We start from the raw sequence: 18,440 nt of genomic DNA, 5'->3' as shown, positions 1-18,440 counted from the left end.
CATTGACCAGCTGATAAATAAATATTACGTCTCCTCTGACATGAATGAAGTCTTGGATTACATCAGCTGGAGAAGTCCACCATTTATTATAACAGCTCTCAGGGAACAAATCTTGGAGATTTTAAATGAGAGAGAAAATATTAATTTTGAAAAATATATAGGCAAATTTTTTATTACTTACAGTTCCCTAGCAGAAACCCTTGGGTTTGGGGTTTTTTTTTCCCAAACTTGTGACCTGAAAAATGCAAATACTTTAAAAAAAATCTTATTTAAAAGTAAATTAAATACAGTCAAAAAAAACTGGTAAGAAGAGGGAGTATTCATGAAAGAAAATGCTTTAGAAAAGTTGGACGCTGCCAGGCAAGTTGCATGCTGGCAGTTTCATTTCAAACCCACTGGCAGCTCCCCGGGAGAACGCAAAGAGGCATTCGGGTTGGTGGCTTCCTGGAGCTGATGAGGAGAAAATGAGCAGTTTCATAAGGAAAAACTTTGAATTAAGAGCCAGTGCCAACTGCGCAAGCGTTCTTCTCTCACCCCTTTTCTCGCAGCGTATCGCTCGCTCGCGGCAGACCGTCGATCTCCCTTCAGCTGAAGGCTCCGGCAAGCATCTTCTGCGCCACCAGTACGAAGGTTGCACCGAAAAGGTCCCTCATCTCCGACCTAATTTTGCACCGGCAGAAACCGCACATCGTGGGCTCTGGCCTATCCTCTCCAAAAACAGCTGGTCGAGCAAAGAACAAAAGGCTCCTTCTGCCATGGCGCTGAATTGCTCTCCTCAGGAAACCTCATCGCAGGCCAGCCGCAGGGACGCGTGGTCAGAGTGTCCTCAGGAGCACCGGCACTAACCTTTCATGGGGGCAAACCGCTCTCCAGTGCTCTTGGCGGTTAGGACTTACCACAGAACGCTTGAAATTCAGGCATGATGTAAGAAGGTACAAATCCATTTTCTCCAGGAGCGTCACAGCCACTCTTTCCAGACCTGGATGTAGACTGCTCTTCTGAACACCCAAACCATCGTTCCCATGGCAGATCCCTCACTTACTGAATTTACCAATACAGCAGTATTCAGCTGCCAGTTTATGCATCTCTGTGGCAACAAACTTTTGGAAAAGAAAGTACTGTATACTGCTGAATAGCCCTAAAAAAAAGAATTATAGTTGTGCCAGGGAAACACGTCTAGACAAAATATTGCACCTTGGCTACCTTCTCTGAGATGTCTTTAAAACAGTCCTTGGCGGTATTGATTTTTTTTTTTTTTTCCATAAATTGTAATTCACTTTGGTTCCAGTATAATGGGCCATAGATTCTTCCAGACAGCAGTGACACCGGGACTCTTGTTTGCTGTCCTATTTCTCCACTCTCTCCTCTACCCCCTCAGACAATTCAAAGGCACGATGCCGTAGCAGAAGAGATGAGTTTCTCCTCTGCCACAAGGAAATATTAGTCCTCCCTGGAAATCCTTTGAGGCTTTGGAAAAGCTTGCCCAGTAATTCACTCTTTCAGGGGAGGCAACCTGGTCCCAGCACATGGTGCTGGTCAGTGGAAATGGTACCAGGGTCCCCACAAACCCTCCTGAGATATACTGGCTTCTGGCCTCACTCACAGCTGTCTGGTTGTAGGGGACAAATCAGGAAAATCAGAAAAAAGCCTGTCAAAATATTGATAGGAGCTCTAAGCAATATAAACATTGATACGTAGAAGCGTATTCCTCAAGAAATTCTGGTACTTGGGAGAAAAACTCATCATCAGCCTGAACTAGAAAGACAACATTTTAAAAGTGCAATTATTTGCAGTACTTGGGTGTCACTTAGAGATAGTCTAACAATTCTGTTTCGATAAAAATCAAAATACTTAATTCCTACTTTGACTTTATATATTACTGTCTACTATTAAATAGCTGCAACATAAAATGACTTCATTTCCTTCTGACAAGATGACTCTGATAGGGTCATGTCATTCTGATAAGGTCAAAATACTTTATCTTCTGCAAGACACTCGTGCTTTAGAAAGCTTTTGACAAAACAGTGTTTTCCACTGCATAGGAATTCAATCAGAAAATTTTTGGCCAGCTGCGATAATCAAAAGCAAACCAGGACCTGACTTCTAAAATCCAAATGCCTTAATAGAGGGGGATCTCTCTCCTGTTAAATGCATCACTAAATTGAATTTACTGCATCCCACTGACTACCTCAACACGAGCCAGTGCAGCTTTCCAGAACTCCTCTGCAGACTTGGGTTACCTTGGCCAATAATGCAGATTTGCAAATCCCAGAAAAGTTGCAGCTGGAAGGGACCCCGGAGATCATCTTGGCCAACCTCGTGTTGACAGCAGGGCCTTAGATTAGGTTATCCACGGTCCTGTCAAGCCAAGTCTTGAATATCTACAGCCAGGAAGATTCCACTGCTTCTCTAGGCAGCTTATCCCAGTGTCCAAGTGGTCTCACAGTGAAGAAATTGTTTCTAAAATCCAGATAGAAATACCCTGAAGCAACGGGTGCCTCTTGCCCCTTGTTCTGTCTCCATGCATCCTCGTGAAGAGAATGACTGCCTCCATCTTCTCTCTCCTTCAGGAGTTTTATGGCAAATCTGGTAAATAGGAGTTTTGCATAGGTAAAAGGGGATAAAAAAGATGACTTGCTTTACAAACTCTATCGCATTTAAGCTACTTGTAACATTCGGGACTCACAGAGACAAAAGCTCCGAAATACACAGACGTATTTGCAGGCGCAGAAGGATTGACGTTCTTTCCAAGCACAAATTGTTGGAGGTAACTTATGCTTCATCACATAGACTTAATACATTTACTGTGGAAAAATCAATAAAATAATTTTATAATAATTAGATCAAATTATGCAGATACAGTACTTCCTGATTACAGAATGGACAGATGACCTTTTCAGAACAGGTGTTGGTTAGGTTTTTTTCCCCTTCTATGAACAGCAACTTTTTTTTCGCTCGAGTATGTTAGGCTACTTAAAAAAATCCAAATGAAACTAAAGCATATAAAGGTTTCTGGAAGCTTTGCTAAAGGACTTGTCTTGTAACAGTTCTTTACCTTTCCTTAACAATAACAATCAGACACTGATTGGAGCAGCCACTCTGCACATACTTGAAATTTTCTGGACTATGGAAAGTCTCCAAAACTTGCTGTTCAGGATCTGTGTGACATGAGCTTTCACATCACAGACCACGAGGACAGGAGGAAACGTTATAACCTGCTCACTTGACCGCTGGATTTTGCTCACTGTCGAGCCACAGGAGATCACGTTTGCTCCCGCCGAGGGAAGGTCAATGGCACCCATCGATGGGTACGCTGCTCCTACCACCGATTACTTCCACCACCCGAAAGGCGTGCCTTTCCACCCAGCCTGGCTGGGTCTTCCTCCACCTTTCAGGCACTGGATCTGGAGCTTTTATGGAAGAGACCTTTATTATTAAAAAGTATTTTACTCTTAACAGCAGTTTATATAACCTGATCAAGACAACTCTTAACCTTCTCTTGGTTTAATTATGTTGAGATCACCGAATCTTTCACTAAAAAGATGGTCTCTAGACCTCAGGTGCTCTCTTCTCAAGGGCCAGACATGAGAATTACTAGATTTTGTACACAGCTTTGCTCATGTTACTTCCAGAAATAAAACAGTAAACTTACTTGCCCTTTGGCAGATTTGAAACTCAGGACACAGTTCAACTCTTACTTTTGTAAAAGCATAAGAAAAGAGATATTGAATGATACGAAATCAACAGAAAAAGTGACAGAACAGAAACTATATTCTTATCTGATGTATATAGCCCATGCTACTTGCTATATTATAGTAAAAAAGTGGAAAACAAAACAAAACAAAACAGGCAATATGAACTTGTTTGTGGACTTCAGCCATAACAAACCTGGTTTCTACATCCATATTTTCTCATATATTACGCAGAGTTGACTTGAATCGATACTTAAAAGGGGGGACAAGAAACAATTAGCTGCTGCAGGAAACTGATGATACACGGAACATAATCCTCATTATCCACATCAATATAAATTAATTTCCTGACATAATGCTACTCTTCATTATTGCTCCTGTTATTAATGGCAACTTTATTTTTAGATGAGAGAGCAATCCAAATTCCTAACCCCTTCTTCTCATGAAAGAGCCAAAGGTAGGCACGGCAATAAAGAATATTTCCCCTTTGGACAAATTTCAATGCCAGATTTTATTTTCTGCTGCCTAGTTTCCTCTTGCAACCCCCACCCCCCCCCGGAAGATGTTCTGCTTCTCCCCCAGAAACTGAGTGCTTCTGTGCCCTGCTCTAGAGCCAGTGTTTTCATAGAAGGAAATTAGTCAGCAAGCGATGGAGAAGAAAGTCTTCAGATAGCAGGAAAGAATAAAAACTTAATCCAGGGATTACACTATAAAATAGGAAAACGGCATAATATACTTCAGCCAACATTTGCGAAATTGTGGGCTATCTCCAAGGTGCAAATCTAAATCTTTGAGACCTAAACCAAAAACGAACAAAGGAAAAGCAAGTAAAGTGTTTAAAACAAAACCAGGGTAACCAAATAAGTTTACATTGTTTAATAGCACCTTCCCATCATTTTTCTGAGTGATTCTGCACTGTTATTCTAAAAAGATATCAAAGTAGTAAAGATGCATTTAAATTCATTTCAATACGAGCAGAGCAAGAGTCAAGATCTTACGATACCCTTTAAGAGAATCTTAAAAACAGACGCGTGTCATTAAGAACATTGTGGTTTCTGTCAGACAGTAGCTACCATTGCTGCTAATAGTAATAGATGTCGTGGGGAAAGGGAATTGTTATTTTTTTAGTGGAGCCAATGGGAATTTTTCAATCGGATAATTCTTAGTTGGAAAACACCAGCTTTTAACAGGCACTTTTTTTAGAAAGTTGGGATTGGTATGGGATTTCTGGTCAAAGTAGAAAGAGACGAAAAGAAACCAAAGAATAGTTTGGTGTCTGGAGCACTTTTACAGCATGTGGTGAAGACCAGGTTCAATAACCCTTTTCTGGCTAACCTGCAACAGTAATGTGACCATAAAGTTCCCATTTCTGTCTCAAGCACTACTTATTTTGGTGTGTCTGCCTTCTGTTTTCAAGTAAAAAAATCCCCAAACTTTCATATTCTTTCCATGATGACTCTCTCTCCATCTGTTATGATTTTTTAAAAAATCTCCTATACAAATGGTCCTCCAACCTCTCCAGTATGTATGAGAAACCTCACTAATTAAAGGATACAGCCTGACTACACAAAGGGAATATATTTTATGTCTACACTACGAACACTTCAAACCATCTTCCAGCAAATAGTGTCCCACCCCACAAACACCAAGGATTGTACGTATGTTTACTCAAATAACCCATGTTATTCATGAGCAGCCATTTTATAAGACAGAGGCAAAAGTATTATTCCTGAAAGAATTGCTTTGTAATATAGGATCTACGATAAGGTCAAAAGGAAGCATTTCTGGACGCATTCCATCATTTGATGTTCAGGAAACCATTTTGTATGACACAAAGGATTAGGAAAAATAAGCTGCATGACATTTATTTTGTAATTTTAACATTAATATCTGTAGAAACATTTTATTGTCAGTACAAAAGTTAACAGATTTTAATACTTTTTTTACCCAATTTAAAAAAAAAAAAACAAACCAACAAAAAAAACCAAACCAACAAAAAACACCACCACATAAAACAGTGTAATTTGCATTCATATTGCATGGCCGTATCAGTGTGAGTGTTCTGAGAGTAAAAACACAAGACTTCCGTAAAAAGATACAAACAACAGTGATATTTTAGCAGAGGCCAGTGCTATACCTACTGTTATGGAATGGATCAGAAGGAAATACTGGAGTCAGCATGAATTAATCCCTTAAAAAGATGCTGATATTCCTATGGCAAATTGTCATTATAAACAACTTCTCTCTTTTTAACTTAAGTTACAATAGAGGGATAGTCTAAAAGGCAAAAGATCCAGGCCAAAAGATCTGGAACCTATTATCCAACTCAGGGAAGAGAATTGTAGTTAATTTGATGCATGTGCAACTCAGGGTAGAAGCTCAGCTCCTTTTAGAGCAGTACGTTCTGCTATGGTTATAGACAAATTAATGTCTTTCCTTACTTTAGGAACCCTCTTTAATATTTTTTTCTTTTTTTTTTTAATTTTTTTTTTTTTTTAATGTGGAATGATTCTGCTTTTTGGCCATGGGAAACATTGCTAAAGAGTTAAATTGTTAAAGTGACAGGTACTGAGAATAAAAGACTTTCTTGTTAAAGGATTTGGTTTTGATAAGAATAATCATCTGACACTGCAGTTTTTAACACAAATAAATCAAAAGTTTAATTCCCCCAAATTAGTTATATACTGTAAATATTTCTTTTTTTAAAGATCTGAAAACTAGTAAAGTCTGAGCAATATATCTACTAGTTCTCTGTGCTGCCTGCATAGAAATGCCATTTAAATTACAAAAACACAACAACCCTATAAACGATTAACTGTTTTGTACATTACCAATTAGTTAATAAATTAATGATATACCATTTTCCCTGAAAGCAAAGTATTTTCCACCTTTGGATGGTGAAAATTAAGAAATCTGTGTAAGAACAGCATTTAGCAAATAGCTGTTAAAAAAGAGACTAATTTGCTAGGTGGATTGGGACATCCATTTTTAAATCAATACAAAAAATAATTCATTGTAAATATATATAATATATATTTATACATATTTTGAATATATTTACATACATCCAGCACCTATATACTGCGTTTGTGCTCTGTAAGTGTGTGCCAACATATATTTTCTCCAAATATTACAAAATAAACAAGAAAGGCAGACCCGGAGTTTGCCTGAAGTCCAACTGGTCCATTGTACAAACAAAGTCTGTTGCAGCTTACAGGAAGCCAGAAAATTGATAGCAATGGGTATCTAGACACAGTTCATAAACATTCTTCTTTGTTGGGAATATTTAAAAGTTGCAAATTATGAGATACTTTATGTAGGTTCTGACTGCTTTCCTCCAAGTTTTCTTTTTTTTTTTTCCTTTTTCTTCCCCCCCCCTCCCCCGCATCCCCCCATATTTCATATGTACAAGCAGAAACATTAAGGTCCTGGAGAAAAGATTTTGTTTTGTATATGGTAGGTAGCTTGATGTTCTTGTTTCTTTACTCCTCTGTATGACTTCTTCTCATGTTTTAACACTTCCATTCATGTGTTGGTACTTGGGAAGACAAGGTTCATAAGGCATTGGATCGGGAGAAAAAACAGAGTCATCACCTGAAGAACACGAACTCCTCGTGTCAGGGTAACTAGGTGAATACTGTTCAAGAGGTCCACTGAGGTCCAGATACTCCTATGAGAAAAGAAATAGATTGCATTTTTAGACAGTGAGTAAAACTGACAATAACGCGTTACCACTGCTCTGATTTGGCTTGATTATAGAGCGGGTAAAAGACTGTTTAAAAATGACACTTATTTGTGTAACACAACTGCATTCAAAACTGCCTGTTGCTTAAATATCTCATAAAACAAGGAGCTTGAATAGAGAAAGAAAAAACAAACCAATAACACGGTACTTTTCTGAAGTCCAACATCACCAGCATTAGCCGCGTCAGTGGAAATAAACATGCCAACCACATCAAAAGAGGACTTTTCACTCACAATGATAAAAACGAAATTTCATCCTAAATAGAACCATTTTTCTTTAGCACATGGTAATGATTTGGAGAGGGAAAGATACTTCCAACTTTATATTCCTTTGGTCACTTTGAATATCTGTTTTATATTCTGTGATATTAAATTTGTGTTTAAACATGCAGTGGCATACGTGCAAAAAAGAACTGAAAAGAAAACAAAATTAAATTCACTAGATTTGGGTTTTTTACACTACACATTCGTGTGTGTGTGTGTGTGTGTCCCAGAGTAGCCATGACCAAAGCAGTCATTAAAAAAGGAAATAATATCTGCTGAATCCAAGTTTTGGGTTAAGGCTCTTTTGCTAGAAACAACAGTTTTGGCAGGAGAATAAAGTTATTTTTCCCCTTGAAATGCTCCTTCTCTTTCAACTTCTAAAGGCAGCTGCATTCATTTAAATGCAATCTCTTCATTTGCTAAACCACAAGTTATGATCCTACTGACGAGACAAGTCTTCCACCTCAGTCAGTATTTTATGTTGCTGTGCTTAGGTTTGGGGTAATTTAGTTCTTGGTTAACATATTTTTTTAAGTCAGAAATTCAATCATTACCATATTATCATTAAAAAATGGTTATCATTTCAAAAGAGGGGAGGAATGCAAGTTTTAAATGCCAACAAATACAGTAGGCAGCAAGAGAAGTCAGTTTGGAACTATGGATCTATTGGATCCATATGGATCTATTAGAAGATCCATGAGGACAATCTTGACCCATATTGATTCATTAGCAAACCAGTCCTATGTGACCAGTAATAATCAAGCATTTTCTAGACAGATAGAAGAAGAAAGTATTCCAGTATTTTAAGAAACGGGGCTTTCTCATGGGGATATCAGGCATGGCTCGTCATATCAAAAGGCTTGATGTAATTCAGTTATGAATCCAGTATGAAAATGGGATCCCTATCCCCTCTTCAGCCTCCTTATCCAACGTCAAGGGTCAGAGTCACTTAAAGGGGCGTAAGAAGTTTCCCGTATCAGGATGGTTCCTGGTGTTGATGGAACAACACAGCCATGAGGCTGACTCTTGGTGACTTCTGCTCATGTGGATCGGGGAAACATTGCACACTACTCTGGGAAACATGAGGATGGCTTTTGGGGGAAAAAACAACACCAACAAAACCCTAAAAACAAAACACCAACAAAACCCACCCCAACAGGTGATGATTCAGCATGGAGAAGAGCAAGACTTTACCATTTAAACAGAAATAATTACTTGCGCCAATGTAGAAGAAGATATTATTGGCTGCCCTAGCAATTTTTTGAGTAAAAGAGGTAAACCAGGCTGACCCTGTATCAACAGTGGCATTCTGGGGGGAAAGGGAAAGTGCCACCGTGGAGAGGATAAGCAGAAGTATTGTCACACTGACGCACAAAGGCCCTGCGCTTCAGGAAAACTGTGCGGATTACACAAAATTAGAGGTCTCAAAAGCACAAGCTATGGAGGAAAATGGGACACACTGGAGTTCTCAGGAGACAGTGAGTGAGAACATGATGAGTTCTCAGGAACATAAAATGTGCTGCAAAGACAAGTGAAATAATTTGCTTTCTATGTCCAGGGTAAATAGGACAAAAGCAATAGCTTATGTTGAAATATTAGAGATTAGGAAAAACTTTCAAAAAGCAAGGCTAACGAAACAAAGCAATAGACTGTCAAGGGGTGATGCAGAAATACAGCAGTGGAGATCTTTAAGGACAAGTTACGTAAACATCTGTCAGGAATGACAAATGTATAGTGGATCCTGCCGTAGGCCGATCAGATGGACTGGATGTGTTCCTGAGCTTTTTCCAGCCGTTTTTCCTATGATTTTAGTCTAAAGTAATTTACATAACCCTAGAGGCTTTTTCAGGTTACCTTTGAGATCATTCCAGGTCCATGAGCAGCACAGAATTGGGAAGGCAAGATGGTTAAACACACACAAAAAAGAAAGCAATATCCTTTCCCAGGCTTAGAATTGCAGCCCAGAACCTCCCTCTTGAATTTGCAAATGCATATCCAGTCCAAGCCACCCAGCACTCCGCGGTGGCAGCCAGCCCACCTCCAACCGGTCTTGTGAAATCGTATATAAATTAGGCAGGAAAAGATGCAGTCAGTGCTGGATGAGGGGAAAACGGTAACGGTATGCAGAGCCGCATTACCAGCTCCGAAGGGAGTGCATGTTCCTGCCCCATCTCTGAGCCATTCCTGAAGGTGCCGCTTTTTAGGGTAAGCCTTCAAAACACAATCCAGATAAATATATAGCTGCTACTGAAGCCAAAGAATCTTTTTCAACCGGATCTACTGGGCAAACGATGATCATTAAAAATGGCATCTCTTTACTCAGGTTCTCCTGTCATGTCTATTGCATGCTGCCTTTCCTAATGCTGCTTAATAATCCGGTTTTGATTTCTCCGGCAATTCTGAAAAATCAGAAAGTAATGTTGAGGACCGATATAAAGCGATCCAAATCTTTTTTTTCTACCTTCCCCCCCCTTATAAAGAAGTGCTATAATCACAGCAAACCTGACAAATTTATTTTGAAATGGTCAAAACAAGTTATTGCAACTTTCCTCTGTAAGAGTTTTGTTCTTTTTTTTTTTCCTCCCCTTATACTTATCATTTGATAGGAAATCAATGATAGGGATTTGTAAAATATGTCTGGGACACCAAGCATTTTCTCTCAAAAGAAGTTTCCATCAAAAGAATCAATATTTCCATCACTTGTGATCTTCCTCAAAGATGCATGTGATTTAGCGATAAGAGAACCGATTCCTGCGTGAATACCCTAATCAGTCTGTTCCTTGCTAAAACTAATAATATCTCAGACCTCTGAAAGAATGCTCTTCAAATAAAACCTTTTTGCATTCATATATCCCAACCTGAAGCAGTGTGAGGCAGGACCTTTGGATAATTGGATGGCTGTTCACATGTTCCCCGTGGGTCCTCGTTCCCTCCACAGAGAGCTATTTCAGTGAACCTAATTCACTCTCAGACATATAATCTGAAATCTACCATTGACGATTTCTCCTCTTCTGACCTAGATATCATGGCTGGGAATCAAACTGAGTCGATAAATGAAAAACACCATGAACTCTACATCTCTCCTTCACATGAAATTCGTATTGAAACATAAACATTGCCTCTCAACCTGCTGCGTGTAGTCCCTCGATACCGCTATGCTAAAAACATCAAAAGATGCAATGAGAAATGAAGAAAAACACTTTAAAGATGTGTTTCTGTTTAGTTACATAAATCAAGGCATAATGGCAAGAAACCGAGGATTTCATAGGATACATAGTTTAGCTGCGTGTAACCTCAGTGGACAACGACAAACAGAAGAAGAAGAGAACTGGAGCAGGATTTCATAATTGAATAAATTCCATCTGTCTCCTGAACCATTTGTCCTGATCAGCAGCTTATGGAGGGAAACAATTTACCTACCTCATTAGTTGTGAGAGTGAGAATCCGATCCAAGTCTTCTACCAACTGTTTAAAAGTCGGTCTCTGTGAAGGCACAGCATGCCAGCAATCTCTCATCATCATATAGCTGTAAGAAATACACATTTTCTTGGCTTAATTAAAATCACGCGTCCTTCTCGTAAACCTTTTCATACACAATGTTCTTCATCACAAGTAAAGCAGCGAGCACCCACAGCCTTACACATAGACCACTGACTTTCCCCAAATTGTGCAATACTCCCTTCCCTCAAAGGTGCATTTCTACTCCTGTATCTCTCTTGCCCAGTGTCTAAATTACCTTTTTGTGGACCCAATTCTGTAGCCTTCTATCCCAGGAATTTCAATGGTATTAAATTACACATGCTTAAATATTTTTGCATGTTAGGGATTGCAGTCTTTGTGAGGTGAAGAAATTAAAATGGGGAAAAAAAAAATTAAAAATAGTTAAGAGCTATGCTGAAATATCAGAAAGGGACAACACTCTCCCCTCGTCACCAGGAGATACTGGCGTGTTAATGCAGGAGTTCCCAGATGTATTCTGTTGTGTACAAAACCAGCTTGATGTACCTTACATATGATTAGTGGTATGGGTGCCATTTAGGAATTTTCACGTTAACGAGACTAAAATAAAACAAATATGGGTGTAAAAACACTGACGAAGACTCGCTTGTAGATGATATCTTCTTTTTTCAGTGGGATCACAGCAAGGTGTGTAAAGAAGTATCTTCTGTCAAACATTTCCCGAAGACCTTCTCACACCTTTTCTTTACACATCTATACACACACACATATCCACAATTTCAGAGTCAAGTAATTCTGAAAATGTTTGATTCTGCTGGAGGTAGTATTAACCACGTGAATTCAGAACAGTTTGCGCCTTGCAATCCTGGTACAGCAAATAAGGGTCCTTACAGTTCATTGGTGCAGTTGGCAGGTTTATCCATTCGGTGCCCTTCTTTAAGCAGCTTAAAAAGTTCCTCCACTGGGATTCCTGGGTAGGGTGATCCTCCTAACGTGAAGATCTCCCACATTAACACACCAAATGACCAACTACAAAGCAAAGAGAAAACTGCTGTTAGTAGATCTGCCTCTTAGTAGCCCCTCTTAGGAGATTGCTTAAATCAGCATCTGCCCGGCTCCGACCGGGAGGGACATCAGTCTGTGAAGTGCATCAGACGCAGCGTATGGAACAGGGACCGACCTGAGCATGTTCTCAAACACGGTCCTTGCCTTTGTCTGGTGTGCGCCGAGCACCCGAGTTTCCAGGGCTACTGCAACGAACTGCGTCTTCACAGCTTAATTATTTACAGAACACTCACAGCTGAGCTGGATTGCAATTATGTGGCAGAATATTTTGGAAAAACCAGACTGTTCAAAACAAAAAAATTTTGCATCACTCTGCTCTTCTTTTTTGTTGTTTGGTTTTGGGTTTGGGTTGGGTTTGTTTTTTTTTTTTTTAAATTAATTTTTGTTAGGAAATGAAGGAGGATAATTTTAAGCCAGTTTTCCTGCCTGCTTGCTAGCTCCTCCAGAGCCTGCCTCATCACGCCTTGCTGGCAACCTCGGGCTCTTTGGCAGGCAGCTTTGCCAGGTGAGCAACAGCACACAGCTTGCACTGGCTCCCGAGCTTCCCCGCAGCTCTCCCAGCTTTGCAGCGGTGTATTTTAGTAAACTGTTTGCACAAACTTACAATAATATTATCCTTAGTCGTCTTCAAAGCCACCATGGGGCCAAGAGTCTCCAAGTTCCAGCACTGAAATCCTCACGCTCCCCGGCTGCTGAGGAGCTCAGACTGACTTTCAGTCCTGAACCAGTGGTTTAATTCACATTCACTTAAATATTTTGCCAAGATGTTACTTTAAAACAAAAGTTTGATCCACCCTTAACCCGTGTATATAGTTTCCTTTGTAAGTAATGTAAAGATTGCAGGAAAAGCCTCAGTAAATGCTTGTCTTAAGGAGAGAGCAGCTCAGGAAGTACACTCAGGTTAAGAAAGAGGAGATACCTCTTATTTTCTCCACCCTGCCCTTTTTCTTTTTAACCCTGCACTGACACGCATAACCTTTTACACCTGTGCTGGGAAGCATCCAGCCCTTTACAGTTAACAGCTTCTCTCGGAGAAATAAAAAACATAAGATCTTCATCTGCATTGCATAAAAAATAACACGTCTACTTCAAGCACAATGCACGCGAGTACTGTAGATGGGCCTAGGAAACTGTAATGGGAAGCAGAATAAATCCTGAGCAGTTGCATCAGCCAGTGACTCTGTGCACGTATTAAAAGATTTTGAAGTGTCAGAGTCCGATGATTTCCTACTACATGTGAAGTACTGCTGGGAAGCAACAACACTTCTAAAAATCAGAGAAAACTTTTCCACTATATCCAGCCTATGTTTTATTATACCTAATCTTAGCACAAATTTTTATAAGAAGTTTTCAGGAACTTTCTTTTCTTCTTTTTCTCTCTCTCTCTTTCTTTCTTTTCTTTTTTTTTTTTTTTTTTAAACCTGAAGGAAGTCCAGAGTATGTCAAAAGCCAAGCAAATTAGATAGACTCTTTGTAGCTGCACATCCGTAAATAAGTTCAAGGGGGGAAACTTCCGCACTGACAGAAGGAGGTTAGCATTTTCCACCTTTCATGTGCTTTGAAGCTGGGCAGATTAGTAACAGAGCACTGGTTAGCAGTCTACCATAAAATCCTCACTTTCTAAGGGCAAGTCCTGTTCCATCTATTAATATGTGAAACAGAATGAAAACGCTTAAAGGACAACAGGAAAATAACATTTAAAATATCCCAAACTTTAACAAATACAAACCAAAACAACCCTCCTTCCCAGCCCCCAAAACTCCATTCAAATAAAGCCACTTACACATCACTTTGATGCGTGTAAACTCTGTCAAACAGAGCTTCTGGAGCCATCCACTTTACTGGAAGCCGTCCCTGTAAGTTTGGAGGGGAAGGGAAGAAAAATTAAAATGGTAGCAATTGACAGGATGATTTCAAAACCAATTTTTTTTAAAAGATGAACCAATTCTCAGAGAACAGTCTGCTAATGCAAACCAGCACATAATTTACCTTTAAAATTTTCAGGGAAAAAGTAGTAAAATGGGCTAAAGTAGGGATACCATTAAGAAAAATGGATATAAACGTGGAAGATAAAATTAAAAGCATTGAGGGCTCCCAAAAAGTTCCCAGGCTGCTTGCTAGGAGAACGACAGGATAAGCAGATCAAAATTAAAAAGATCATTCCACTATAGCTCTTTAAAGACAAAAAAACCAATCAATGATCCTCTGAAAAATAGGCCTGCCTGCAAAAATAAGTTGATCACTAAACCCAAGAATTTTGTTTTCCTCTTCCACCTTTTGCAGCGATCCAAAGCTCACAGTCACAACGGCCTGTTGCTTTGCACACAACGTCTGCTCTGCTCAGAGCCCAGGAATCGCATTAAATTTGATATGAGAACGTTTGATTCCCTCCAGTACCGATGTACCCTTACCGGGGTGCTGTATTTTCACAGATAAGCCACTTAACATGATTGTTAATAATAATTAATATTTATACAAAATATTGAAGTCTGTAGAACTGAAGGAGTTGTGCAAAGTTCCCATCAAAACCCGAGTGTAGTTCGTCAGGATCTTAAGAGATCCCCTGAGAAGGAGGTATAAGCTGTTCGAACTAGGCACCAATAACTACCTCTGAAACGTTTTATCTTCTTGATTTGGTACAGGTTAAACAGCGAAACGGTGGCAGAGTGAGGAGTAAAAATCAATTTTCTCAACCTCTAGCCCCCACTTTGATACTACCACCATAACTTGTACATAACAAGCTAACTACAGGCAAAAGGCATAAAGCTGTATGCGGCATTACCACACATAAACAGGATTTTTATTATGGTTATTGCTAGCACTGTTTATACGGTGTTTTTCAAGATCCTAGGCTTGGTACAAAATGAGCTGGAATCAACAGGAATATTTCCACTTATTTCAAGTAATTGGAGTCAGGGACACACAAAAAACTATTCTTGTATTTCAGCATTCCTAATAAATCATAGAACATACAGCCTCTTTGGTTATCAAAGAGGTTATCAGAGTTTGGTTATCAGTTTTGGTTATGGTTTTAACTGTCACTGTAAGAGGTGACAGAAACGCTTATGTCCTTGATCCCCTTTTTCTGTCTGTGATGAAAAGTGAGGCTGCAGTACAAGCAGCCCATCAAGTTTATAACTACAGTCTTGAAGTGAATCATTGAAATAAACACTTGTTTCCAGAGATAAGAAAACCATCCACTTACATTAGTAGTCTTTTTATAATAATCTATATTGTTGATGTCTCTGGCTAAACCAAAGTCTGCTATTTTCATGACATTATTTTCAGTCACCAAAACATTTCTTGCAGCCAAGTCTCGATGGATACACTGGAAAGAAAAGAAAAGAAGGTGAAAAAAAAAAAAAAAAGGCCCACTGAAATAAACTGCTGTAAAAGTGAAATTACTTCTACACCATAACTAAGTCTCCTTCACAGTTTTTAACTCAAATCACAAGGTGGGAAAGCCACACATTTACTGCAAGCTTGTGAAATATGATTGTCTTAATTACTGCAATCCATCCCCTCAGCTGGTGTTTCCAAGTTGAGCAACGGCCCTAAGAAGCCTCTTAGAAAAGCTTGGTTTATTTAAGACTTATATTTTGCTAAGGCTGAAAGCTTGGGTGGTGACCCAAACTGTGCCACGCTGTTTGTGATTCACTCTCCATTACACGTGCCCAGGTACAGGTATTGCAGCACTTTCATTACAAATACTGTTAATGAGCTTTTTATTAAGTTGTTTCTCTTAAATTGTATCATCTCACCAGAGCTAAAAACTGACAGTCTGGATCAGTGCAACCATTTTTAATATAAAGATCTTAATATGAGATATATCCACAGCATATAATTTTAAACTAGATGTCTAGTGTGTAGACATAGGTGCCCTATTTCCTTCAACCATGAGACCGTAACAATTGAATTAAACCAAAACAACACAGTCTGGGCTGGGCTGTTTGATACTGAAACTAAAAATGTTATCACCCCAGAGATTTTTGCCTTCATGTTAGCGTTATCCTGAAAAACTGCAACTGATTCTTGACACTGAAAGGACATTGTGACTGCTCTGGATATTATTCCTGTGTTTAAGCAACCTTATTAGGGTTGATGGCAGCAAGGGCATGGTAAGACACATTGCATTTGGAATCCCCCCAGGATATTCTTCTAGTTTTCAAGTTAAATATCTTTTTTTTTTTTTTTTTTTTTTTTTCCCCTCCTCAATTTTGGATTACTCTTTATGTTGTCCTCTTTATTTCAGCATGTGCAGAGACATGCTGGAATGAACCACTACAAAAAACTGTACAACAGCCAATTTCTTTCTTGCATTATAACTTGCCCCAGCAATTTTCTGAGATCTCTTATCCTGCATGGGTAAAATAAGACTACAAAGCTTCTGCTCCTCACTGGGTTAGTCATGGGGAACTGCCAGGAAAAACCTGCTCCAGCAATGCCTTTATGTACGCAGGACCAGACAACAGCACATGCTTTCAGCATCAAATCAGTCTTCTAATTCAGCATCAGCAATGCTACGGTAGCAGAAACCACTTAGGCCAGCCTTCCTTCTTCCCTGTCCCTGTTCTCAACCCTGCAAGAACAGCCGCCGAGACACTAGGAACTCAATTCAGTTGCCCAAACAGAAGCACGCATTGTCATCTGAGATGCCCTGGGATATCCAAGGTATCGTGATGAGACTCTCAGGGATGACACAGGATCTACAGCAGACCCCTGCCTTTCCAGAACGGCAGGCTGGGGGTACCATAGAGCACCTCAAATGGCATGTTAACACCTCTGAGCAAATACACCAAATGATTCAAACCCTGTTATCTCCTCTCAGTATATTTCTGCTTTCTCATACCCTACAGTTTTATAACTGAGACTCTTCCTATCTTCGAAATGGTGCCACTATTGATTTCCATATCTGACAGGTTTCACAGCCGACCCTCTGGCCCTAATGATTTGCTGTCTCTTTGCAATTATCTGGGCCAGTCCCTATATCTGGAGCTCTCCTGTTGTTCTCGCGCAGTACTGGCATGACGGAGAGGACGCGTCAACAGAATTTGAAAAAGCATCCATCCAACTTTGGAAATGGGATATTGTTTCTAAGTACAATTGCTTGTAAGGCAAAAACTTTTTGTAAGGCAAAAAGTAGGTGCCCAAACATCATCATTACTTTTTTTTTTTTTTTTTTTGCTTTTTTGAAGTCTCAGTAAGCCATTTATTGGATTGAAATAACAAGAACACTGGCCTTCTCACAGTTCCCGCATGATGGAAATACCGTGAGAAGACCAGCTCTCTTATTATTCCAGCTCAGTAAATGGATCCCTAAGGGGAAGAAAACTAGTGAAATACAAACAGAAATGGTGGGATATCTGAAGAACTGGAATGCGCACTTTTACTATGTGCTGCCTTTGTTTTCCCTCTGCCTTGTGCAGTGCCTCACATTCTGTCAAGTTCGGCGCAGCGCTGATCAAGTGTTTTTGCAAAGGAACTGGATGAAGGATGAAACGGTTCTGCCGTGTGCATCTGTGCGAGCACACACCTTCTTGGCACTATCCTACAACAGCACTTCAGAGCTTCTTAGGCGGACGCTTGTTCTCAAGGTTTGCCAATCAAAAGATTTATTTTTTCCTTTCACACCACTTCTATTTTCTTGGGACATGGCTCATTGCCAGGCAAATGTTTCATTAATCTTAGAAAGAGATATCCTAAGGTGCTTTACCTAATACAATACTCATGCTTACTCCATTAGAAGATTTTTGTCTTGGTGTCGTGCATGTCACCCTGTCTACCTTACTGCGCTGAGAATTACCATTTCAGAATAAAAGGATAAAAGCAAAATTAGATCTCGATTCCCCCTCCCCCTAGCCTCTACAAGTGCAGAAAAGCAATAAAAAAAAATCATGACTCTACACAACAGGAAAGGAGGTTTACACTCAGCTCTGGTCTTTGGTTAAAACCAGCTCCATACCTGGGAGGGGACATGACTGGAAATTGGTACAAACCCCACTAACCACTCCACATCTTGCAGGAAGTGCTTCTCATCAATATCTGGTGCTTTGGTTTAGCCATTGGGTCCAAACACCAGCCAGGATATTCAAGATTGTTTGCCCCCCAAGCCACAATATGTTTACAGAGTTAGTTATACAGGGCTATTTAAAGTTTCATAACTATAATTTAATCAAATTACTGGTTAAAAATAAAAAAAAGAAAAACATTTGAAGG

At 39.6% G+C, this 18,440-nt stretch overlaps 1 protein-coding gene across 11 annotated transcripts in view; it reads right to left on the bottom strand.

Annotated features, from left to right (window-relative positions):
- Nucleotides 1-5,541: 5,541 nt before the first annotated feature.
- The window catches only part of FGFR2 (fibroblast growth factor receptor 2), an 86,518-nt gene continuing 73,619 nt past the window's right edge, over nucleotides 5,542-18,440 (bottom strand). For all 11 annotated transcript variants that reach the window (XM_030030287.1, XM_030030289.1, XM_030030290.2 and 8 more), the window contains 5 exons: nucleotides 15,430-15,552; nucleotides 14,008-14,078; nucleotides 12,051-12,188; nucleotides 11,121-11,226; nucleotides 5,542-7,362 (listed from right to left, as the gene is read on the bottom strand). In XM_030030287.1, coding sequence (XP_029886147.1) covers nucleotides 7,198-7,362; nucleotides 11,121-11,226; nucleotides 12,051-12,188; nucleotides 14,008-14,078; nucleotides 15,430-15,552 — 603 coding nt within the window. In that variant the 3' untranslated portion in view covers nucleotides 5,542-7,197. The remainder of the gene's footprint in view (nucleotides 7,363-11,120; nucleotides 11,227-12,050; nucleotides 12,189-14,007; nucleotides 14,079-15,429; nucleotides 15,553-18,440) is intronic.

The sequence above is a fragment of the Aquila chrysaetos genome, chromosome 11 (genome assembly GCF_900496995.4).
Source record: "Aquila chrysaetos chrysaetos chromosome 11, bAquChr1.4, whole genome shotgun sequence".
NCBI classification, from domain to species: domain Eukaryota; kingdom Metazoa; phylum Chordata; class Aves; order Accipitriformes; family Accipitridae; genus Aquila; species Aquila chrysaetos.
This window is presented reverse-complemented; position numbering and strand designations above follow the sequence as displayed.